General features: G+C 39.5%; 2 protein-coding genes across 9 annotated transcripts; one reads left to right on the plus strand and one right to left on the minus strand.

Annotated features, from left to right (window-relative positions):
* Positions 1-626: 626 nt before the first annotated feature.
* LOC112563775 (sideroflexin-1-like) lies at positions 627-16,530 on the minus strand. 8 transcript variants are annotated; one of them, XM_025238096.1, is made up of 11 exons: positions 16,374-16,530; positions 8,505-8,679; positions 7,657-7,827; positions 6,846-6,944; positions 5,091-5,166; positions 4,492-4,577; positions 4,058-4,185; positions 3,663-3,712; positions 3,322-3,371; positions 2,537-2,584; positions 2,212-2,308 (listed from the first exon to the last, which is right to left on the minus strand). In XM_025238096.1, exons 2-11 carry the CDS (start codon positions 8,669-8,671, stop codon positions 2,212-2,214), a joined length of 972 nt encoding a protein of 323 aa, XP_025093881.1. In that variant the 5' UTR covers positions 8,672-8,679; positions 16,374-16,530. The 8 variants fall into 8 exon arrangements, with proteins under 8 accessions (XP_025093877.1, XP_025093881.1, XP_025093882.1 ...); XM_025238097.1 differs by lacking the exon at positions 16,374-16,530 and adding an exon at positions 10,504-10,877; XM_025238091.1 differs by lacking the exon at positions 16,374-16,530 and adding an exon at positions 9,320-9,449.
* Positions 13,242-24,961, plus strand: LOC112563962. Its single transcript, XM_025238442.1, is given in 8 exon segments — positions 13,242-14,247; positions 18,455-19,116; positions 19,692-19,840; positions 21,564-21,623; positions 22,505-22,749; positions 23,008-23,384; positions 23,387-23,668; positions 24,200-24,961. Coding segments are annotated over 8 exon segments (2,208 nt in total). The 5' UTR covers positions 13,242-13,997; the 3' UTR covers positions 24,383-24,961.
* The last annotated feature ends 1,178 nt before the right edge of the window (positions 24,962-26,139 follow it).

Below are 26,139 nucleotides of genomic sequence, written 5' to 3' on the forward strand. Positions count from 1 at the left end.
ATGTCGGGGGTGGGGTAACTGGTAGCCTTTCAGTGATTGGTTTGGGCTTTTGATGCATTGCAAAGATTTTAGCCCCATGAGTGTTATGTAAGGGCAGAACTGAGGTGGGACAAAACTTGGTCTGTGACCCAGAGGGAAACATGCACAGCACTTTGTTGCCACTCACGAGGCAACACTTAAACTTGCTGTGGATGGAATGTAGCTGTCATTTGTTCAAGCCTATTCAGTATAGGCTAGTACATTTGATTTGTTGGATGTCTTTTTACCTTTGGTTGAGTGTGTGAAATTTGCACCCCTCAGCACTTGGTTACGTACTGGTTCCTAATGCCTTGCAATTTTCCTAGACACAAATGAATCAACAGGTAGAACTGAACTCATATTAGGGGAAGAAGTCGAAACAGGCATGTCATCTAAATTTATGAGCAATGTTAATTTTGGCTGAGGTAAGATGCAATAGTGTCAAATGCAACAAGGGAGACTACAACATTTAGACGACAGCATGTTTTAAAAAAGTGTTTAACTTCGGACATCTGACATTTAATAAAATGTCTCAGATATTAACAGACGAGCTAGTTCTAAACATTCCTGTAAATATCACGCAAAGTCATCAACTATATAAAGCCAACAAGATTTTTCATTTTTGTTTTCTTTGTTATATAATCATTTTTGAGAAGATCTTTAGCGAATTCCACACCATCTGTTGAAAATAGTCTTTGAGAATAAGAATTGCACAATAATACATTTTCCAGCATACATGACATATACATTAGGTTATTACTGAATAAGTATAATTTTTATAAACCTTGAAAAACTATACAGGTGCTACTGCTGAAGAATATTGAACAGGTCAACAAGATTGTAAAAGATTTGTGTTATATGTATACACATGTATTTGGCCATTAAAACCTGGTAAAGATTACACTTTATTGGTCACATGGATTTCTGAGTGACATACTGTACACTGGATCAAGACGGTGAAAGATCTTATTTGGAATTTCTAATGGTAAAGTTCAACCAGCAATACTTGCTTCAGCAAACTACTTTTTACAATTCAGTTATTGTCCTCCATTCTTGACAAACTGCTGGAAGCCAGGGAAAAATCTATTTGAGACTGCTACAAAGAAATTTAAAAGAATGCTACTCCTTTTTATTTCAACCCCCCCATCCCCACCCCCCAAAAAAACCTTTTCTATTTATTGCTACTTCTCTCTACTTGTCTTTGCTGAATCTCCACACTCTTTTTACCTGATTCCTGTTTGTGTTTTTCTATATTTGTCTTTTATTATAGTCATTAGTACTGTTGTTCACCTTTCCATTCATTCATGTTGTCCCTTGTCTCAAATGCTAAGAACGTGCTCCTTATGAGCATGAGTATGTGCTATACAAATCAAGCATTTATTATTTTAAAAATTTACTACCCATAAATCAACTGACTGGACAGTATGCTTAAGAGAAATTCTGCTGAGTATTTTTTTTTTTTGAATGATGGGGATGTGAATGGGAGAAACAATGAGCGCTAGGAGTAACCTTTCAAAGATGAAACTTTAATAAAATCATAATCCATAAATATATAAGAAATTATGATTTTTCTGACCATATTCAGCGTAAATGTATTAAGGTTTCTGTGGGAAAGTTCTTTCACCTTGTGAGTTTGTCGTAAATCTCGTTATCACATTGCCTGAAATACAGACGTTTTAATCCACAATGATTTTGCTTAAAACCTTATCTAGTTACATTTGTATTCATCAAAAATGTACCAAAAATTGTACTTCTGAAAGAGACATGCTTGTGAACCCAGTTCAACCTTAGAATCATTTGTAAACATGTGACCTACATGAGATGTTCACCCTCAAAAATTTTATAGCTAAGTACTAGAATACTTAAAAAAAAAAAAGACGTAAGAAAAACTTCATCAATAGAGATTATGGAGCACATGCTTGCAGTGTCTATAGGTTAAGTGATTATTAAGCTACTAATAATGACAATGATTCGCATTACACATCCAGAATTCTCTATAAATTTTTTTTACAAGGGATACTGATAATATAAAAGTTGACTTGTTAACCAGATAAAAGTAATATTCTGAATCTATCACTAAAAGGAATGAGTATGCGAATGTTGAGTAAATTTGCAGATGGTATGTATTACATTATGTTATTTACATTTACTTTGCCTGCACCAGGAATTTAACAAAAAAAAACACTGCAGTGATCACAAGCCTTTGTTAAAATAAACATTGTGAACAGGAGTGGGTAGTGCCAGCAGCTTTTCTTTCAGTTCAGGCTCAAGGTGGTTCACAGACATGGAGCTGAAAGAAAAAGTAAAATAAAGTCAGAAAAATTAAACAATTTCTTAATTTTTTTTAAATCAAGGACAACAATGAAACACTAAGCAAGAACAATTTTGAGTGCTTTGAAACAGTTTGATAAAGTTTTTATGAAACTGAAAACACTTAAATGGTTCAGCTATAAAAATTATGTGTTTTCAACATTAGCATATGAAAGGAAGATGAATTTTAAAACTGAAAACTGTTTACCTTCTTTGTGGGAAGAGTGCACAGCACAGAGGAGTGGCGAAAACAAGGCTGAGAACAGACAGACATACCAGGAGCTTAGAACAGATGCATCAACTACTCACTGCTCAGAATAGATATATTAACAGCTCAAAACATACAGTTGGTTTTCTAAGTACAGTGATACCTCGGTTCTCGAACATAATTCGTTCCGGAAGGACGGTCGAGAACCAAATTGTTCGAGAACCGAAGCAATGAAACCCAAAGGAAATAATGGAAACTGGATTAATTCGTTCCAAGCCCCAGAAAATGCCTATTTACTGGCCTAATTTGTATATAATATCTAGAAAAACATGAGTCTCAACAAGAAATAAGAAATAAACGTGTATTTATTAAAACAAAAAAAAAAAAAAACAAAAAAAAAAAAATGTACTGTACAGTACAGTACAGTAAATTGTGTTTCATTTACTGTACCTGTACCAAACTTTATGGCAGGAGGGAATGAATGTGGAGGGAGGAGGGAAGGGGGATGGTTATTGTCACTGATGACGCAAGCAAGGCGCGCTGGCTGAATGAACGCCATTCGGCTCAATTCGGCTCAACTCGGACGTTCGGATGTTCGAGTTCCAAATATTTGTTCGAATTCCAAGACAAAATTTTCTCAAATTTCCTGGTCGAATACCGATTTGGTCGAAAGTCAAGGCGTTCGAGAACCGAGGTATCACTGTATTTAAATAGACATTTCAAATTAAATGCTAAAGTATGCAAAAGTAATCACTAATACCATTACTAATGCCTTGTATACTTACAAAATGCCAATGATGCCTGTTTGAATGGGGGCATTTAGCCATGGCATTCGCTGAAAAAAAAATTTCAAATGTGAATATAATAACATCACAAAGTTAATCAGCTCACGTTTGTTGTGTTATTGGTTGGACGAACAAGTCTGGCTCCAAACACCATGATGCCAAACCAGTACTGTACAGTAATCCTTCATAATTTGATTCATTTCCTATATAACACTAGTGCGTAACATACAGCAAAAATGGTCAGTAGAAATATTAGAAACCCCACACTAATATTCAACGGTCTAATATTCGACTGCTCCATGACAAACTATAATTATAAACTGTTTAAAAATCCAGCTCACCTGTAGAAATGGCTTTCGGTCAAGGTAATTCATGATAAAAGGAACAATCACTGAAACACAGAATTAACAGAGAAGTCTGATAAAATAATAATAATTGAACAAGGGGATTCAAAAGAAGGTAATATAATCACAGATGAGATAGAAAAAGAATTAAGAAAATAATTCACAGGAAACTACTGAGAGAACATTACTAAGATAAAGGAAGAATGCAAATCAGGTTTGCAACAATCTTACACCAGTGATAACTACATCATGCAACGATATCACATCATACAATGTTTGCCTTTGTCAAACAATAATTCATTTTCAAATAGAAACTATTAGACAAAAGAAGTCAAAATAATATTATGCACAGAAAACTAAATTAATATGATGCAGTATGTGTATTTACTTACTCATTCCAGGCATTGCCATAACAATACGTGACACAACTACTTGTGTTATCGCACTGGCTGCAGCTCTTGATGATGTTCCCACCCGATTCCCATTCTCATCAAAAACGGGGATGCCATTGGTCAATTCTCTGCAATTATATATATACAACACACATTACCTTTACAAGTTATAGTTCGTAAACTTGTCTAGCTTATACTCAGCAAGCATAGGCTGGTTCTTCTAGTCATTTTGTGAAATAAAATCACCTACTGGACTGTATGCATACATGGACATTATGTATTTATACATAAATATAGTACACTCCCTACTACAGTAAAACAAGTTGGTTTGTGTAGCAGTGACCACTAGCATTTAGAATGGTTTTCATGAACCATTATATCAGAGCCACGAATGAATGAGGCAAATTGATCATTGAACACAAAAGAAACCTTACCGGCTTCTCATGCAAGGAATATTAATGCAGTTTGCAGCAGCAACGGCCACAAAAGGAACAAATCGTCCAATCAGTGGAGGGGATTTCTGAAACCAAAGAAGTAAAACTACAATAGTGATATATTCACTGGACATTGAGAACAGAATTTTCCTCCAAAATTGAACATCATGACTGTCTCCTCTATTATCATACACCAGGATTTTGCTTGCTTTCTAAGCTTTCAAACTAAGTATAAAACAGATCTTCCAATTCAGCTGCATATTAAAGAGATTTATATATATGAAAAATATGCACTCACTTATTTTAAAAATTAAATAAACCAAATACTACAAATTAAAAGCACAAAAAAACCACCAATGGGATTTTAATAAATCCCAATGTTTACCATAATAACTCTTATGAGAGGTAATTCCTATGGCAATAATGGTTAGTGCAAGTGTTTTTGAGTTTTTACCAGCAATTGCCATGGCTGAACGTTGAAATGTCTAAAGAATTATTCAATGGTTAAAAATTATTTTCTTCACATCATTTCAGTGTGTTTTAACTAACAATTTTTCAGGTAGGACTTTGCTGGAATAAATTTGAATATAACCCCTTACCTTGACCATGCTGTTTAGTGTCAATGCTGTTGTGATTGAGCCACCAGTCGCTAGTACATAAGACAGCCCCAGCTGCCTAGAATTTGTCAGAAATGACAATTACACAGCCAACAAAAACTGCAGGTAAAGTGTCTACGTGATGTATCATAAAGAAATATTCCACATTTTTAAATCACAAATATTAGAAAACAATAAGCTTTGTTTCTCTCCTTTGATGCTCTCTGATATGTATGCACACCAACTGCATTAGTTTCTTCTGATACCATTGTTAAAAGCACTGGTTCCCTACAAGGCTGTCATCTATCACCCCTGTTGTTTATCAAGTACACTGACAGCTGCAGAAGTACAGAGGAAAATAGCTACATCATTAAGTTGTCTGATGATACTGCATTGTTGACTCTTTTGCAGGAACATAAGATCATGGAATGCCTTAACATTTTTTTTTCAGTGGTGTTACAAGAACTTTCTGGAGTTAAATGTAGACAAAACAAATGAAATAAACACAGTAAACCTGTTGAAACTGTTAACTCTTTTTGATTGCCAGCTCAAATGGAATTTAAACGTGGCCAATAAAGAATGTACCTTCTGCCTACGCTAAATAGATTTTCAGTTAGTCAAGCAGTCTTAGGCCATTTCTACCAGTCTTTTGCTGAGTCTTTTTCATTTGTATGCAGATTTTGCAATCTCCCTGTTCATGATAGGAATAGTCTGAACAGTATTGTCCACATCTGTTCTGAGATAATTGGTATAAAACAAAGGGATTTAGCTTCTTTCTGTGACCAACAAATAGTAAGGAAAGCTTCACGCATTTTGTCAATACCTGAATATGTACTAACGAGAGAATTTGTATTATTAAGCACAGGTAAGCATTATTCCATGCCTATAGGCACCTGAAATCGTTTGTACCATCTGCAGTCCAGCTGCTCAACCTCAAATAAAGTGTCAGTGGTGTGTGTGATGTAGGTGCGCACAGGAATATGCTTGATGTCATGTTTTATATGTATATATAATTGTCACTTGCCCATTTTTTTTCATTGGCTATTTTTCACCATTGACATTTTATTTCTAACTTTTACTTTTGCAATTAGACCACTTTCCCATGTTCAAACTGTCCACTGGGACAAATAAAGTTGGTCATTGCCATTGTCCCATCTACCTTTTTATTTACATCCAGTCAAACCCAGCTTGGAGTTTCTTATCATGTTGTGACAAAGGTATAAAGACAAATCATTGATTTGGTTTTAGTTTAGCATCTTTTAATTCCTCATTTACTGTTTATGCACATTTTAAAAATATTATTCTTTAACAAATTACATATCTTTAGTTGTTTTCAAGGCTTTCACAGTCACAAAAGATAACCATAGTGCTCTATTAGCAGCCACTCTTTTAATCAACAATCAATCAACAGTGTAACTATCAATCAGTCAATAAAATGATGTTCTTTATTCCAGATATGCATGCATTTTATTTTGTGATGGCAAAAAATTGAGTAGACAAATATGAGAAGTTTGACAGTCATAATTATTTGCTAAGGACATTGTTCTAAAGGAAAAAATGTTGCGAAAAGAACAAGTCTTGGCTTTTAAACTTAATTATCCGTCCAAATCTAATTTGCTGTTTTTCTGTGCACTTAAATAAGTAAATGTAACAGAACTAAAAAAAAAAGCACTAACCCATTACTCTCCCCTGCACCACTAATATGCTGAAAGAAAGACATAGATCTGCTTACAGCTTTAGCTTTAGGCATATACTTACTTCAAAGGTATAGGCGAGTCTCCACTCCTGTTTGTGTAATTAACCACAGCATTGAATGACTGGTTAAACCACTGCCAAAATACTACAGCTGGAGTTGTTCTGAAATAAACAATATTTTTTTTTTTGTGTGGTCAAAGTAGGTGAATGGTTGAACAACACTATTTTTCACCAGCATAAAATCCGAACAACATGCATAATAGATCATCAAATCAAATATCACATTTACATTCAGATGAATATTTCACCAATTCACTAGTACATAGTAACATTATATGATTACCCTCATAAAAGCTTAAATCCTGAGGGAAAATATTCTATATTATTTGTTCTCAGTATAAGAGAACTTCTTAAATAAGAGAATGACAACCCAATCCAAAAAAAAAATGGAAATGGCTAGGGCATGTGTGCAGAATGGAACCAGAGGCACCACCCAAAATAGCCCTTGACTGGACAGCTGATGGCAAGAGGAAACATGGTGAGGTAAAAGAAACATGGCAAAGGTCAGTAGAGAGAGAACTAAAGGACCAGACTAGTCCTGGAACAATGTAGCTAAACTTGATGCTGACAGACAAAAATGGTCTCTAGTGGATGCCTTATATAAGATCTAAGTACAAAGAGGACTAAGTAAGAGAAAAGGTTATACATTTCTGCTACCTTTACATGTTTTCACAAGCAGTGGAAATTCCTCCCCTCCACCCTGCTTTATCATATTCCCACTAATATGAATGAAGAATGATGCATGTGTATGCACACACACACATTCAGAATATTAATTCTGAACGTTCAAATTTACCAGTAAAGTTACACTCACTTGTAGAAAGTCATCATGCAGCCTGTGATAATCATGTTCATAGGCACCTGTGCTGACATGCGACCTAGGATAAACATCTTCTCCTTTGTGTCTGGATGGAAGGCTGAGTCATAAAGCTGCTTTGCTCGCCAAAGTTCATCCACGGTCAGGTTTGGAACATTCTCTCCAGCCCTTATAACAGCAAAATTTCAATCTCACCTTATTATTAAGTTAGAGCTAAGTACAACCAACACAATAAACAAACCAGATCTAAATTTAAAATTGTAAGAAATCATGATAAGAGTAATGTATGCCACAAGCAAAGGCTCAGGTTCACAGAAATAATAATTTCCCTATCTTCTCTCTTTGCTGTTGCCAGTTCAATTCCCACAAGGGGCTCAGATTTAAGTTTAGACTTAAACTCAAGATACATCTTTTCAGAACGACTTCACTGTGACCCTCTCCTGACCCTGATCAAGCATGCATAACATGTCTGTAATTTACTTTGTGTATGAGTTAGCGTATGCTTGTAGAAGTGAGCATGTCTGTTATATGCGAATGTGGGTGCATGGTTTTTGATGATTTAGTCTATGTATGATTTAAGTAAAATGCTATGAGCTTTAAATCTTTGGAAAGGTGTTATATAAATCCTCATTATTATTATTTATTATTATTATCTAATTATGACATGAGTGATGGCCCTGACAAAAATTATCAGGTTTATACTACAGTCATCTCTATCATGGTTTCTCACAATTCAAAAGATTACAGCCCACTTAGCATTGTTCAGTTAAAAAAAAGGTTGTTTTGTTTTGTTTTGTTTTGAGGTAGTAGCTATGATCTCAGAAAGTTCAAATTAAAAGTCTCACCTATAGCGTTCAACAATAGCTTTGGCATGTTCCAGCTGCTTACTACTGGCAAAAATGTTGAGAGGATTGGTTGTAATGAAAAAATGTTTAGCTCTTCCGCTATACGTGGTTTGGTCATAGCGCGGTTGCTCGATGTCCACTTTACCAGGCAATGCTAGCTCCGACATTCTGAGTGCTGCCAAGCGAGAAAATCATACCACAAAGCATCTCTGAATCCATGCTTGCAAACAATAGTAAATACGAAGCATATGTTCGAACAGAATGATATTTGTAGTTTTTGTGGAACTGTAACAGTCGACTTCTGACGCCAGTAAAATCAAAAGATCAGAAAATAATTTTGAATAGTTCCATGTTTTAGTTTTATTAAATTCAAAGCCAGTGACACGGGACACTAAAAGACAGCATTTAGTTATCGATTTACTCAAGGACGATAGGACAGCTGACGGGAAACATCAACACACCAAGCAAAAAGCTACAGACAGATAAACACTAGCAGCAAATCTTGGAAAATGTAATTCCTACATTATTATTAAAGTGAACGAAGCAATAATATCATCTAATTTTTAAAAACCTTAAAAGCTCTGAAAGAAAACAGCAAACCCTATAAACTTTAACGACACTGCCACGCTTACACAACGGATTACGAAGGTCTCGTCTCTCGACTTAGTTAATAAGTGCTTGACATGCAAAACTATCTCAAAAGAAGAAGACATAAGATTTTCAAAGTTTTAAAGCAAAAAGTTCTTCTAAAGTTTTGGAATAGTGCCTTTTTAGTGGGCTAGACCAGTAGTTACGTGGTATGATTTTTTGTTAACCTCTCGAAAAAAATTTTGCCAGCAAAATTCGAACAAGCACCGAGGTCAAGATGAACCTGAACCGGAAGTAGTTTTTTCTAGGTCGGTGTCAAGTGAACGCGGCGGAGGTGTGTCAGAATGTTTAATCAATGATTGGATAACGCTTGATTGAACGTAGCTTCCGTCACAGTGAACGCTGAGCTTTTGTTTCAACTGATGTTTCATCAAACTCCGAACGCTTCACCCTCTCTTTACATTTTTTGGGGAAAAATTTGTTCTCCCTTAGCCGGTGCACAAGTCACGAGTGATTATAACAATTATAAGGAGCGCAAGTGCTATTTATAAACTGCACTTTATATCGACGAGCTGCAAACGATTTCTACGTAACACCAGAGCATCGCGATCGAGGAGATGGTAGTCGATAAGGATTCTGAAGCAATAAACTCTTCACTCTAATCACGTTTTGGAATCAAATGTATCGGCATAAGCATCAAACCTCGAAGTGCCATGTAAGTCGGATCATAGTTTACTGGCAAATGCACTGGCGACGTAGAGGCAAACAAATTAAGTTTAGTTTTGACGTGTTGATGAAGTTCCCTGTCCCGAACGTTCACCCACCAACCCCAACCATTGGTTTCTCGTTAACTTCGCACACAACTTTGCCAAACGTTTTAAACAGAGGTCGACCACTTTAACCCCGTTGCGGGTCATCGCATTTCCTATATCTGATCTCCCGTAAGAACATTTGGCGTGAAGTCAAGATACAGACCCATCAGATAACATACTCATCAACTGCATCGTCCCACTCAGTTCTTTACGAGCATCACACGCACTATATAACAGCTCCGCATCTAAGGTATACTCTACAACCTCTTGGATCTTATTGGAGAGCTCTGCTGTTTGTCACGGGTGCACAGGTAATAAATATGCCGTTCTATCGATTATTTTATATAGCGTTCACATGGGCATGATATAAAACAATTATAAACTATATTGTTGTGTCCCCCAACCCCTTACCTCCATCCACTTAACTGCACACTGTGCGTGTCTTTGGGCAGAGTGAGTTTCGAAGACTGAAGTATATTTCAGCTCTAGGACAGCTACAAAGACGGTTACATACGCTACTGCATGGAAGTCGTCAAACTAAGTGGTTATAGTAAGTGTTGGTCGTTTAATTGTTATTCTGTCTGAGGCATCTGACTTACGTGTTCCACTGTACTAGCTTGTAATTTCCTGGCAAAGCAGCAGGCAATAGTGAGATAAGAACAGACACAATGACACTGAATTTGCACGCGTGTAGATAGAGATATATACATCATCGTCATCACTATCGTCATCGTCGGTGTCATCATCAGATTTGTGAAGCACGTTTCTCCATGTGGACATGAGCTCAATGCGCTGCACATAAACGACAATAAACGGCAGTCGACCATGCAGACACAAGCATCAGCAAACAGTCCGCAAACACCATGATTGAAGGACTGAGGAGTGGGCAAAACTATACTGCTCAAGATTATGTAAGATATATTTTTTAACGTTTTAAGACCAGATTTAAAGACTTCAAAAGTAGGCACAGCTCCGAAAAGAGGGAGGAAGAGAATTCCAAATGCCTGATGCCGCCTGAAAAGGAAAAGGAGCTTCTTCCGAAGTTCTTGTTGGTGGCACAGAGAGGAGGGCACTATAGGCAGACTGAAGAGATCAACTCTGCTGGTGTAAGGCACCAGGAGCTCTGACAGGTATGACAGGGCAAGAAACAACGGTAGCAATGTGGGGCCATCTTGTAACCAATTCGAGCCCGGACTAACGTTAGTGAATCTCACTAAGTAGGGGTGTAGCACTGTCAACTTTCACCCTACATGTATACGCACACCACCCAGCACAAATATAGAGCACACCTACAAGCACCCCAACCCCTCCACACACACACACACAGAGTGAAATCACACATGCACACTCCCTTGTGGTGCACACGGCGTTTGCGCACTCTCGTGTACCCGAGGGTTGCCAATGCTGTTTGTCATTCCCCTGTGATGTGGACTCAAAGCATCCCACACTGCAGTCTGCCTAAGCATTTAAACGACTCAACAAAAGTCAGCATGCGTTAGTATTGAAGGCAAACCCCAAAGCTGCCTGCATTTTATGAGCGGTAAAGCCTGACAATGTTAAAAAAAAAATCAACGGATGTTTGTATGGGCTGAAAGTTTTCATTTCTAAACTCTGTCCAAAAAGTATCACCGATAATGAAAAACAAAACTATATTTTTGCCCGTGTCGATAGTTATTGCAAGATTTATTACACTTTACATGTCGATTTTTGCTTACGACTTGACACGTGGTGCGGGTGGCTGTACTGATAGCTATCAACTTGCCCACAGGTGACGGGTGTTTGAACGGTAACTTATTAGCGGCACACCTGAGAGGGAGCTCACCTTCCACGTGGCAGTTCGCGCGATCTCCCAAAGAGACTGGTAGAGGAGGGAATAGAAGAAAAGTTTCGACATTTTGTGCCGGCAACCACAGCTCGATCAGCGACAACTCTGATGTAAGTCGTTATATATGGTTTTCAAGGTGGAGCTTTTATGGTGTCGGTCTGACATTCTTTCTCATTTCAAGTTTAGGCTTGCTTTCTCTTTAGGGTCGCGATCTATCCCACGTGGAAAGGCCGACAGACCTGCGTTAAACGGTTGCAGCATTCCTCCCCCTCTCTCTCTCTGACCTCCTACCTTCCAAGGAACTGTCTTGCGCAACGTTCTCCTCCTGCTCGTCCTCTTCTTTCTTCCTTCCTCTCCGTCACCTGCATACTGCATATATGCAAAGTTCTCTTCTTTCACTCAATTTTCTTAGGGCTGAAAAGCGATACAAGGGAAAGCATAATCGACATCTTTCCTTCTTCAAACACAAGCTGTGGATCGGTTCTCGAGACAGAATCTATTGACACCTGTCAACTCACACTGCGAGCTCGACCTCAGCAGTATAGCGGCTCATTTCTCCGGATCGCTGCGTCTGTCTTTCTCTCTCTCTCTCTCAGGCAAAAACTCACCGTGTGTCTTCACAAGTGAATCACATCATTTACTGGATACTCCCCTGGGCTAGACTGTACGAATCATTATTCATGCACAGCTTTGTTCGTAAAGTTCAGAAAGAGACCAGGCCATGTGGACAGATGTATGCATGAAAATACACAAACCTTCATGCAACGACCCAGACTTCCCTTCATCATCTAGAGAGCTGTCATCTCTCTGGTGACTGCCTACAACATCGCCCTTCACTCCGCGGCAGTTTTCAGAACACCTTTTTGAATTTTTGGAGAGCTAGTCTGCAGTAGCATTTTCAAACAGACTCTCAGCCATGTTCCATGTAGCTCGTCATCAGTTTTGTAACAATGTATATAGTCTGTAACATCATTTACAGATACGCTAAATCTAATACGCTAAAGAGGTTAGGGATACTCAAGGCTTGTGGTAAGGCTGTGGCGACGGTCAAACGTTTTAAAAATATATTTAGTTACAATGACAGAGCACGAGAGCAATACAGGAGAAATAAAGGATTCGTAATTACCATTTATTAACACTATTTCGGTTGCCGATGTTTATACAAATTTTAAAAAATCCAGTGAAATCGACCCTTGTGTCCTTCCGCCGAGTAAGCGCGATAGCTTCCAGAGATGATCAAGCAGACGAGTCTGTTGTGACGTCAGTCTCCTTGTGACGTCACACGCACAGGAAGTGTCTGTGGTCATTGCAAAGATTTGTCGTCGTCTGTTTATTCGTATGACGCACTCTGTGTGTAAGGCTCTGTCTTTCGGAAACTGATGAAAAGAAAATTTTGAATCTTTTTCCATCTTTTCGTGGCAATCGGGTGCAGCACATTCTCGAGGCATGGTTCTCACTATGGAAACAATCTCTACCACACGTCATAGGGTCACGTGACGGAGAACGAGACTTCGTGGAAGCAAAAAAAGAGTCCCGTGTCATTTCTCTTATTAAACACAACATTCTACTAAAAACTTCAACGTTCTCCACATGAACATACATATAAATAGACGAGATTCAAATTGCTCCTACTCTTTACGTGATTCTAAGCAGTTTTATTTTGCCTTTAGAATCCCTTTCAGCGGTTTCCCGGGGTGGAAGGATGGCGTAAAGTTGACAGTTTTCTATCTTTTCCAGCGCCACAGAGACCATCAATGTTCAGTCGCTGCCATTCGTAGATGCTTCGAGACTTCTGTCGGTGGTGTCAACCATAAATAGAATTTTGCTGATGTCTTATTTTTCTGCCGTTGTAAAATCATTGCGTTCTCCGTGAGTTGTAGGCTTTTACCGTTGTACACCCGACGAACAGTTATTGACGAAACACATTGTTACTATATACTGTATCTATACTCCCTCCATTAAAAAGCAGAACAAATAAATGAGAATTAAATGTTGTAGTTTAAGAATTTGTTTTCTCTGTCTCTTGCCAGTAAGAGACACACATGGAAGACAACCCGCCAGGGATGGTTGTGTGTACTGAGGGACTCTTCAGTTGTTGACTGATATTCAGTTGCACACATTTCCATGCAAGGACTGAAGTCGATTCACGAAGTGAAGGCTCCGAGCGCGGGACTGTGCTTCTCCGCATTCACACACTGACGACCGCTGATGTGTCACCTGCAACCACCATCTGCTGTTGTTGCATCGTAGTGCTGTTTAGACCCTGTCATGTCAGTCAACTGGTTTTCAAGGAGTAACCTGCAGTTCCTGCTGGGACTGTCCATAGGCCTGGCGGTGTCGTTTGTCATGACGTCATACCGAGAATTGACGCACGTACAGACACGTCATCACGACTCCACTTCGCGCATGAGCATTGAGACTTTCCTGCATCACGACCACGAGGGCATTGAGGACGACCTTGCAGAAGGACCTGCCAACGGGAAGGCAGTCAACTTCCAGGACACCCACTCTCACCATGGTAATTTTAATACTCTTTATGTCGCAAAGATTTCTGTTGAAGGTAATTGGACATAGCAAGATTTTTAAGAAGATAATTTAATATAGTACATTTTTCTTTAGCAGGTAATGGGATGTAGTAAGGATCAATGGTAACACAGCCTTGAGGTCGTATAGGGGCAGTGGAAGTAAGGGGTTTACTGTGTCTAAAAAAGACTCGGGACACCCATCCCCCTCTTACCGCCGCCATTACCAGACTGATAAATCAGGTACCCATTTCTGGTACCCATTCAGGCACCCTTTACGGGTGAGCAGGGAATTTTTCCTGCCCGAATAGGCCTTGAACCTGCAACCGTCTGCTTCTGAGTGTAGCGTACGTTCCGCCAAGCGACGGATCTTCGTAAAGTGATAACGTTACACCAACCTCCATGTAACTGCTTGCTATTCAGGTTTTTATATATATACAAGTTAGAACTTAAAAAGAAAAGAAAATCTGTGGATCGTATTCTAAAATAAATCCTTCGACAAGCAAAGGCGAACTGCAGTGTTTACATTCCATCAGAACCTTGATTTTCTGGTTTGAAATGAAGTGCATTGGACGATCCAGCGCCACTTCAGGAAGGGTACGGAACAAACTAAAGAGAATAAACTTAAAGACGTTGATAATGACTAAATTAATGATGTAAATTATTTATTCATTACCGGTATGATCAAAGATGTACACGTGAAACGACAATAACAACTTAGCCACAGCCGATTGTTTGAAAGAAAACGTTTACTCGCGCGCGTGGAGGTAAACACGCGTTGACGGGCGATAAATGTAAACATTTCTTGTCAGTCCACGTTTTGCTGGCATAAAACAGGACATGTGAGGTACAAGCATGTGCATCGAGAATTCAGACTCCAGATATTGTCAGGAAAAAGATGCACTGATGTCCCCTTGCACAATACTTTTGCCGAACAAATGTAAGTGCAAAAAATATCTAAACAAAGTAGGACACTGTCTATTCAAAAGATACTGCGGACCTTCAGATCAAAAGGTGCAATAACACACAAGTGAAAGTAAATAATTAAACAGATCTTACTTTATCACTATAATAACTATCATGGGAGAATAAAATTTTTCAAAAAGGCTATATAGCTACATCTACAGCAATACAGGAAAAGTTGTCCACAATATCATTGGTAGTGCCCTGAACATATTTCTCGGATTTATTAGACAGAACTGTCTCCATCATAGATTTAACTTCAAAATTATTTCCTTTACAACCTAGAGTATTCAAATATTTTATATTAATATCAAGGGGGGAGAGAGAGGGAGAATCGCTGACACTGAAATAATCCAAGCAGATCCTTTGACGGTGACCTAGTAACTCAGCAAATAATTGCCCTAGAACCACTATTAGAAACTTTTATGGGTAGCTTGCTGCCATTTCATAATGTTTAACTGCTCTAATAATATATAATTACTGCTGAAGTAAGGACCACGTTTTACGTGCCAAGCTATTTTGTGTTCCAGGTCATTGTCACGCTGTAGTCTGATAGACAGTTTGTCTGCTTTCCATATGTACAAAAGTCAGAGTTCCCTTCCTCAACAAGAATCCCATTTTCTGATAAACAATGCTATTGTGCTAAAATTTTGTAAACAAAAACAACCAAATAATAACAAAAATCCAAATGCTGTTATGTAATAAAGGACCGATTAAGACTTGCCAATCGCGAACAAAAATCAAATCGAAATTCTATTCTATAAGAAACAAACCATAAATTTAGAGAAAATGTATATGTTAATCGTTTGAATGAACACTTTATAAAAATACAGTTGTCAAGCTACATGAACGGTACAAAATCTTGAACACATTTATGCATCTCGTAGTATCAAAGATGTCTATTTACATTGATTCGTGATAGTATCTCACGTATCTTACAGATCGACCTGTGATAGTATCTCACGTATCTTACAGATCGACCCGTGATAGTATCTCACAGGCTGATCGCACGAGAACAGACAGATGAGTTAGTCGCTCTCTCACACACACACATGCGCTCGCGCGCTCGCTCATTCATTATTCTCAATTCCGCGCACCGTCCTGCATTTGTCTCCCGAGTGCCTGGTGGCAATCAATGCACTCAATAAATGTTACTTACCAAACTCCACACAAGGTAGAACAAGAAGTGACACGCTTGCTGTGGGTCAGTCCGTGCAGAGACCCAGACCAAATGAAGGTACAGCAAAGCGATGCGTCATGCACGAGGTTTAAAAACATATAATGGCCTCCATTATAGTCAGTGCAAAAACAGATAAGGAACATCAAATCTTGAGCCGGTGGCAACAAAACCCTGAAAAAAAATCGGCTATAGAACTCATTTAAAATGAATCGTTGCAAAAGACCGTTCTCTATCTAACACACACACACGCACCGCGCGCATAAATAATAGTAATTTATTGAGCGCATTTCCCTTGCAGATGGGAATTCAATACGCTGCATATGAAAAAATTAGGAAAATAGAGAATAAACAGAAACAGAAGAGACAAGGGGAATCTGAAAGAGAGAAAGATCTAAGTGGGGGAAGGGGGAAGAGAGACCATTAGCTTGATATGGAAGGAGAGGGAGGAAGACAGACAGACGGACGGACGGACTGACAGACATACACACACACTAGGAGACATGCTGGCAAAATGTGCATCTGGCTGCCTGTCAGACCAGTAAACTGTATATTGAGTTTGCACACCTGACACGCCGCCAGCGGACAATAGTATGAAAGTTAATTTTCCATCGGTAACACAGGTGGAGCAGGTGGCCCACGCTCCAGACAGTCAGTCGAATTGATTTTTTAAAAAGTTGTTTCTCAAAACCGCTGTTGACCGTATGTTGTTAAGTGTGCAACAATTTTCAGATATCTATATCGTCCTCGTTATAATATGCAGAAAATGCAATCTGTTTACACATCAAGGGTGTTGACACGAGCATGTTGTCAACAACGTCACCTGAGATGGGACGCTGTCCCTTGAACGCATATTCCCTCTTGAATCATTGTAGTCCGCTGTGTGTGTGGACGTGTGTGTGAATGCGGTTGCGTCTGTGTGCATGCGTATGTGCGTGTGCATGAGTGCTTGTGAGAGTGCACGCATGCATGTGTGCGTGTATATGAGTGTCGTCTCTTCCCATCAAACTGCAAACCGATGTATCTTCACCTGTGTCGCGAAACAACTACTGCTAAACTACTGCCCGTAGTCTTTACCCATTGCCATATCATCTCACTCATTACACAAAACTAATTTATTTATTGCTTAGTATTCATTGTACCTGAGGTCGCTTTGCTTAGTGGTTTTCATGGAACTGTCTACTTGTCAGTAGAGTCCCAGCTTGTCATTTCTCATTGTAGCAATGATTCGCCGCGCCCGACATTAAATCCCGGTTACCATCTTAGAATTACAGGTCAGCACTGATAAAGTACTGTAAGCCACCAGAGCTTATGTGTGACAGAGACCCTTAGCCTTTGAGCGTCCACAGTTTATTAGATGAAGGTAGATGAGATCACGTACGTGTGCTATGGATGTGCTCATTTACAGTCTGTATAATATACTATATTATAGTTTACAAAGCACGACTTAAAATTTTTGCACACAAAAAGAAAATCCAGTGATTAGTCATAATGGTGTATAAAATGCCTTTTACTAGTTTGTAAGCATGAACCTGTGGTTAAGAAAGCTTTTAAGGTTGTGGCTGTGGGTTTGTTTGTTTGGTGTGTGTGTGTTTTAGTTATACTTATAGAATATACAATAGTATGGTGATGTGGGGCTACATCTGGAGCTTATTTATTAACTATGGTCGAATTTTCGCTTCAAGTGCTATTTTTTTTAAACCTTAAAGGTTTATAAATCGAGATGTTTTAGCAATAATCCCCCTCTTCTCACTCTCTCTGTCTCCGTCTTTCTCGGCATACCTGTCTGCCTTCACAAAGTTGTTTTCAAGCTGTCTATCATGTGTCTTTATAAATGATTAGTCGAGTATATGTACTGCACACAGATTAATGAGACAGACATATGCCATCAATGTCTGTGCAGAAGCTTACTAAGATCTTATGTCTAACTTCATGCGAGTTAACACCATATACAGGGACACCGTATGACAGATTAATTATCTGGTGAATACTCAATCAAAGTTTTCACACACATCACGTGCCATATTTCTGTTTCTTTATTTCCTCACGGTGTGCTGTGACAGATGACGACCTCGTGGCCAAGGACCTGACGAAGAAGCATCCAGTGCTGTGCTGGGTTATGACATCACCTACGACGTTGGACAAAAAAGCCGTGCACGTGCGCAACACGTGGGCCAAGCGCTGCAACACGGCTTTGTTCATGAGCTCGCAGTGGAACGCCAGCTTCCCTACCATCGGCCTCAATGTCTCCGAGGGCAGGCAGCACCTGACGGCCAAGACCATGAAAGCCTTCTACTACATCTACGAGAACCACTTCAACGACGCTGATTGGTTCCTCAAGGCTGACGACGACACCTACGTCATCGTTGAGAACCTGCGTTATTTCTTGTCCTCCTACAATTGCCAGGAGCCCATCTACTTTGGGCAGGTGTTCAAGGTTCTGGTCAAGCCGCAGGGCTACACCAGTGGGGGCGCTGGCTATGTCTTGAGCAAAGAGGCCTTACGGAGGGTCGCCACGCTCGGCAAAAACGCGTCGGTGTGTCGCCAAGACGGCGGTGCCGAAGATATGGAGATGGGGAAATGTCTGCAGAATCTGGGTGTGAAGCTTATGCCATCAGTGGACAACTTGGGCAGGTCCCGCTTCCACTGCTTTGGACCAGAAGGTCACGTGCACGGAGGATTTCCCAACTGGTATCATCACTACGATGCCAACGGGGCTAGAACGGTAAGTGGTTGACTGCACGTCTACTTTTTGGGGGAAATCTCATTCCTTCTGCTTTTAACTATAACATGACTCACCATCTCTGTGCCCGTCTCTTACTGCCTGTGTAAGAGAGAGAGAGAAAGAAAGAGAGCGGGTGGGCCTTCATTGTATCCACCAAATACCCTCGCATAAACTAGAGATTTGAGAATTATGAAAAATTCATTTTGTCCACACTTCTCATTTCATCCACATCTTGAAATACCGTAGGTCACTGTCTGTAAGACCTGTGCGGGCAAAGTAGCTCACTTTAGACGTACCGAGGATACACATCCTATGCGATACACTCTACCCTGTGCTAAGCACCTTTACTTCTCCAACCAAAAATCCGTATATTGACTAAATTGACAGAAATGGACTCTGCTGTGAAAAGACAAAATTGGGTGCCTACAAAGGTGACAGAAACAATACGGTGTAAGCGTCTAGTAAGAACTAAACTTAACTGGACTGGGAACTGTGGATGGGCATGGGATAAAGTTGTTAATAAAACAACTCATTTAATTTTTAGATATAAATAACGATTTTCGTTTTTCTTTCAGGGCATTGAAAATGTGAGTGATTACGCCATTTCGTTTCATTACATGGGCCCAGCAAAGATGTACACCATGGAGTATTTTGTCTACCACCTGAGACCTTATGGCATTATTTCACGGACTCAGACCCTTAACCTAGACAAAGGGAGGCAATAGCATTTGTCCACTCTGACTTATGACTTGAAGAGTTGTTCAGCATGACTATTATACGATACCAAGATGTATTCTTGGCAGAAACTGAATCAGTTTTATTCACCCTGCAATGTACTTACTTGTAAATTACTTCATTGTTTCATTATTCAATAATTTTAATTTCTTTGTTCGATTACTTTGTCTAGTTGTGCATCATGTTTGCATATGTTGTTTGTATTCGTGATGTCGTGGAAATAAAATTTCACGCGTTAGCTCATGCTTCAAAATGTGGACATTATAACATATATATATATAAAGCAAGGGATTTATTTTTATTCTTATTTTTTAAAATCTGGTGGGACATCATCACATATGAAAAATTATTTCATTTTGTATCATGTTTCCATTTTTGCTGTAGGTGATCAGTCTTTCACCTCTATCGTCCAGCTCTGCCTGAGCATATAAAGCATGAACATGTATGACGACGTGGAATACATTAGGGTAATATTTATGTGTCGAACATATCTTCTGCTTTTACTCTTATTTCAAATGATGCCTGCCACTGAATCTGAATACTACTGTGGAAAAGGTCTTCCAGAATTTTATGCAAATGTGTTTACATGCCCTCGGCCTTCCTTGTTCCGTACATAACGGTTACCCAAGGAACTTTAAGAAATCCTCTTAATAGTGTTTTGGTGCATCACGTGACTAACTTTGAAAAAATGGCATCGTCTTTAACAAAGAGGTGAGTGCAAAGGATTGGTGTAATCAACTTGATTACTGCAGGTGGATACCACAACACACAATTAAGTATTCACGCAAGGGATTGGTTGCGACGTGTTTACAACGGGCAACAGTTTGAAGTCACAGCTGTGAGGCAGACGATTATTGCGTGGCATCAAACGATTGTTTGCTAGCTCAGGTGCAAGATAAAATGTATTTCAGAGAGACACCCTGTTCGTTCAAGGAAAACAATCCCTGAAATAAGGGACATTTTGTGACGATAATGGTCTGAGTACCCTTCTCGAATAACATATTTAATTGTGTACAGTCTGAATTGTGTACAGTCTGAAATGTGTGCAGTCTGCAAGTGTGCTCGCTTCAATAATGTGTTACGTGCGTGCGATCATTTGAAAGAAAATAAAACACACAAGGAAACGATTTCATGTTCTGACTTTCTAATTCTTTTAACTTAATTTTGAAAAATACAACAGCCAAAAAAAAAACTTTAAACATTTTAAGCTGTTGCAGTGTGGACCTCAGGCCATTGCTTTTCTTATCAGCTGGATTGCTATGAAAAGTACAAACGATGTTTACTTTATCAATCAATATTATTGATAGAGTTGACAAAGAAAGATAGAGCTAAACTCTTGATTGTGTATTCTGCAGTGTTGGGCTGATGTCACAAATTTATAATACAAAGAATTAAAACACCGAAGTAAAAATGTTTCCTTGCTTTTTTCCACTTGTTACGACATATTTACCACATTTACTCTCCTTTTCCAAACTTATTTCCTAGTGCATGTCAGCGGGGTGTGCGGTGTGTCAAAATACGACTTTCTCCTTTTCGTTTATGGAGGAGTAGGGTTAAAGGGGAAAACTGCAAATCGACGGCTTGGCTTGTAACTTTGAACAGCTGCAGCATTCACAGCATCAATACCAAGCAGGCACGTGACACTTAAAGGTCCACTATAGTGCTGAACTATTTCTTTGTTTGTTAATACTTACCAGATTACAACATTTCAGTTCTCTCAGGCTGGTTGCGCAGAGTTTACTGATGAAACGTAAGCTTTTGCGGTGGCGTCGGTGGGTTAGGGTGGTTAGGATGGTTAGGATGGGGAATGTCCCTGGGTAGCAAGCTAAATGCAGAAGTTATGCTCACCATCCACGACAGGTGGATGAATGCTTGCACTCGTGCTCGAAAACTGATCAAGAAAAAAAAATCCAACGAACACGGATGTAATATAATGCATCAACAGCATCAAACATATGTGTGTGTGAGCTCTATCTCAGGATGCGGGGAAGGAAGGAATGGAACAATAAAAGTCATAAATTTATGTTTTGCATTTTGATTTTTCGCATTTCGCACATAAATTACACACAGAAAAATGCTTCTTTGCTATCCACTATGTCTTTAAGTGAGTTTCTTTTTTAATGATACGATCGATGGTAACTACTGGAGTGTGTGTGCATTAGCACGAATCTGCTTTCACTGATACTTGTCTTCTGTTAACTTTTTTTTTTTTGGTAAGCAGAAGGCGCCTTTCCTAAATGACTTAAATGGCTAGGACAACAGAAATATTCGGTTTGGACTAAAACGTGTTAAGAGATTAATATTCGTGGAACGGACATGCCTGCTCCCTCCCATCGATATTTTCTTCTCGAATAAGTGTCACTGATCTCTCGTTCTTTTCTGAGGTGAACGTCAAAAGGTTACATATACAGTACTAAACATTTAAAATATTTTATAGCATATTGTCTCTTCGCGTTCAACTTGCAAATACGTTAGGTTTTCAGAAGCTGTAATAATCTAATCAAGCTGGTAATTGGTTCGTGAAGTAGCAGCAGTTTTTGATGAAAAATTAAAAATTCACACTGGTGAGACTGAACACGTGAAACAGGTCTGTTGATGATTTCTAGTTGAAGTGAGCATCTCACCCTCACACAGCTGCACGGTGACAGTGAAGGCGGCGGCTGTTAGCAGCGATGTTTCCCAGACAAGTAAGTCTTCGCTTTTTGCTGGGCCTGGTCCTGGGACTCTCAGTCTCCCTCTTCCTGAGATCGTACGAGGAGTTGGTTCGGCCGCGGACAGACCACGCGAGGAACGTGAGGCTGAGGATGGACAACTTTCATGACTTGCCAGAGAACGACAAGAACCTGAGTGGACCTGCTGACGTCAGAGAGACCAGTTTTGACGACGCATCTCACCACGGTAAACCATAGTCTGATAATGTGAGTGAGAAATAATAACAACAACAACAACTATTTTATTTACAAGGCTTACTTTTTTAAAATCTAGTCCTCTCCCTATCCAGGAAATAATATAACAAGTTGCTACATTAATATAATAAGATATGAGATCAGAGGAGTGTGGAGGGAATTATGGAGATGAGGAAGGGAGGCTGTTGATCCGTTTATTATGAAAATCATGACTGATAAAGATCGTGTGCATGGTGTCTTCTTGTGGCAGACGATGATTCCATTGCAAAGAATCTGGCCAAGAAAACTCCAGTACTCTGCTGGGTTATGACATCACCTCAAACTCTGTTCACGAAGGCCGTGCACGTGCGCAACACGTGGGCCAAGCGCTGCAACACGGCTTTGTTCATGAGCTCGCAGTGGAACGCCAGCTTCCCTACCATCGGCCTCAATGTCTCCGAGGGCAGGCAGCACCTGACGGCCAAGACCATGAAAGCCTTCTACTACATCTACGAGAACCACTTCAACGACGCTGACTGGTTTCTCAAGGCTGACGACGACACCTACGTCGTCATGGAGAACCTCCACTACATGTTGTCGTCTTACGATGCGAAGGAGCCGCTCTACTTCGGACAGGAGTTCAGGACGAGTTCCGTGCCCACGGCTATGCCAGCGGGGGTGCCGGCTATGTCTTGAGCAGAGAGGCCTTGAGGAGACTGGCCACCGGAGGCAGGAACGAGTCAGTGTGTCATCAAGATGGCGGGGCGGAGGATATGGAGATTGGGAAGTGCTTGCGGAACTTGGGGGTCAAGATCGTCCCAACCGTAGACAAGCTCGGCAGATCCCGCTTTCACTGCTTCGAAATTCACGCCCACCTGGCAGGTAACTACCCGGACTGGTACTATGAGTACGACGCTAATGGAGCAAAATCAGTAAGTCCATCTTGTGTATTCCTTGTTTTATTTGTGATTAGTTTAACCTCTTTCGGGGAACTGCTTCCCAGCCCGGATAGAAGGACTAAATTATACCCCTGCCACTGCAGATTGGTCTATTGTATTCATATTGTTTCTAAGAAGCCATACGATGCTTATATACAGTATATTTTCTATAAATATTATCATTCACTGACTAAAAATTATAAGCTTGAATAGATAAAAATTTAGACAAAAATATTTTCACTTCTCTCTCTCTCTCTCTCTTTGCTTCTCTTCATCAAAAGTACTTTGATGGTAATTCATGATAAAACAGCTAATTAACGACTATTATTAAGTGCAGCTTACGGAGCACTTTGTTATATTTGTGCGAGTGCTTTTGTATCTTTCCGAGTTTCTTCGAAACTATTTTCTAATAAATACACTTCCGATGAATTTAAACTTGAAAAAGTTGCAAATACCAAGTCAATCAGATAAAATTCAGACATATCATCTGGAGAATAATGATCATTATTTTGTTTTAAATTTCAGGGAATAGAAAACATTAGTGACTACGCCATAACGTTTCATTACGTGAAAGGACGAGGGATGTACGCCATGGAGTATTTAATTTATCATCTCAGGCCGTATGGCATCATTTCTGGAAGTCAGTCTCTCAACATCGGGAAAGGGCAGAAAGTTGAAAACAAAACCAACACAAGGCTGGGAAGCTGACTGAGACTGTGTGTGTGTGAAGTCTGCATCGCAGAACACTAATTACTCTTGCCACGTGTTTCTCTTGACACCAGAGGAAAGTAGGGGATAGAGCAACAGGTTAGAATGACTGGGTTAGAAGGAGAAAGAAGATTTATACAGATTGTGTTGGCTGGTTGGTTATTGTGTGACTGTGCCGATCGACATGCTGTGACACGTGCGGGCACAAACAGACGGGAAAAGCAGGATTGGGTGTCCGAGAGGTGAAAAGACAGAAAAAGACACGCAGAGATACAGACAGATATATAAATCTCGCCATTTAGGGAAAAAATTTATTCCTATAGACCACGCTAACTGATCGAGAACGCCTGCAGTACCTCCCGCGCAGAGGCGCATCATCTCTTTTGTTTCACCCCTAGCAGATATAAACATTTAAATTAAGTTCAATGTTGATTTGCTGTGGACACTGAAACATATTTGCTTTTTAAAAAAAAAAGTTTTTCGTTAAGCGAAACAATATATCCTACTGCAAGTATCAGAAAAAGTATAATTTTGTGTTAGAAATTTAGTGTTAGACTGCATGAAATGACAAATAAAGTACATACAAAAAACTCAACAAACATATCGTAGTTTGTACGCACTTTATGCATAGTCTCGAGGAGGGTGCAAATATTATTATCAGGTAAACTCATAGCAAGGCACGATTTCCCTACATTTAGGTGAATATTCCCCGACCTTCTCTTCTCAAGATACATACCGGCAACAATTAGAAAGGGATAGGTTAAAATCGCGAGATCAAATTTGTACAGAGATAAGTCTAATGAACATATGTGCACAGCTCTTCCAGTTGAGACCTCCATAACTCACACAAATCCATTACGTACTCTGATGGTGACTTTGACCTATTTGTGTACATGCATGTTGTCTCTGTACATGGTGTAGTAAAATAGTGAAACCGTTGTACTCGATCTTGATGTCCTTTCCCTAGACTGACATATGTTATAACAGCTCATGTTCAGCAACGGGAACAAAAAGTTTCGAGTGGGAGGTTTGGGGACTGAGCCATTCGTCACGCAACTCAATCGCTTTAATTGCTCTTCATCCGACCTCTCTGTAGGCGTGGGTGCATGTACTGACGTGTGTGTGTGCGCGCGACGTATATACGTGTTTGCGTGTTCTGTATCTTTTAAAAATACGACGTTGTCTACAGCTGTTGTGCATGATAGACATAAATGTCAAAGTGTCTTCAGTGTAGCTGTCTGCAGCTGTTGTGCATGATAGACAGAAATGTCAAAGTTTCTTCAGTGTAGTTGTCTGCAGCTGTTGTGCATGATAGACATAAGTGTCGTATAGTTTCTTCAGTGTAGTAATATTTCATCTGAAGTCACCGTGCATAACAAACGGAGAAAATAAAAATATACATAAAAATATACTACTGCCACTTTGATGGGAATCCTACAAACGATCGATTTGACTAGTTTTCAACAATTAAAGCGCGCCTGCACACACTCTCATGTACAAACGAACGAATGAACATTTCTCCTCATTCTGATTTGCGTGTAAGATATGTTCGTAGATATAATTATCTTGTCTGAGACCTTTCTTTTTAAATCTCAACGGAGGGATCGCTTCAACAATTTTGCTATGGTGCAGCTTGCTAAAACTGTACATGGCACTATATATATATATGCCTAATATGTAGGTTCGGTCTTCGTTAAAGCTTTTTTTTTTTTAATTATTTTGGTGGGTTGTTTTTTTCTTCGTCCGTGTCGTGATGA

This window comes from Pomacea canaliculata, linkage group LG5, assembly GCF_003073045.1.
Source record: "Pomacea canaliculata isolate SZHN2017 linkage group LG5, ASM307304v1, whole genome shotgun sequence".
In the NCBI taxonomy this organism is placed as follows: Eukaryota; Metazoa; Mollusca; class Gastropoda; order Architaenioglossa; family Ampullariidae; genus Pomacea; species Pomacea canaliculata.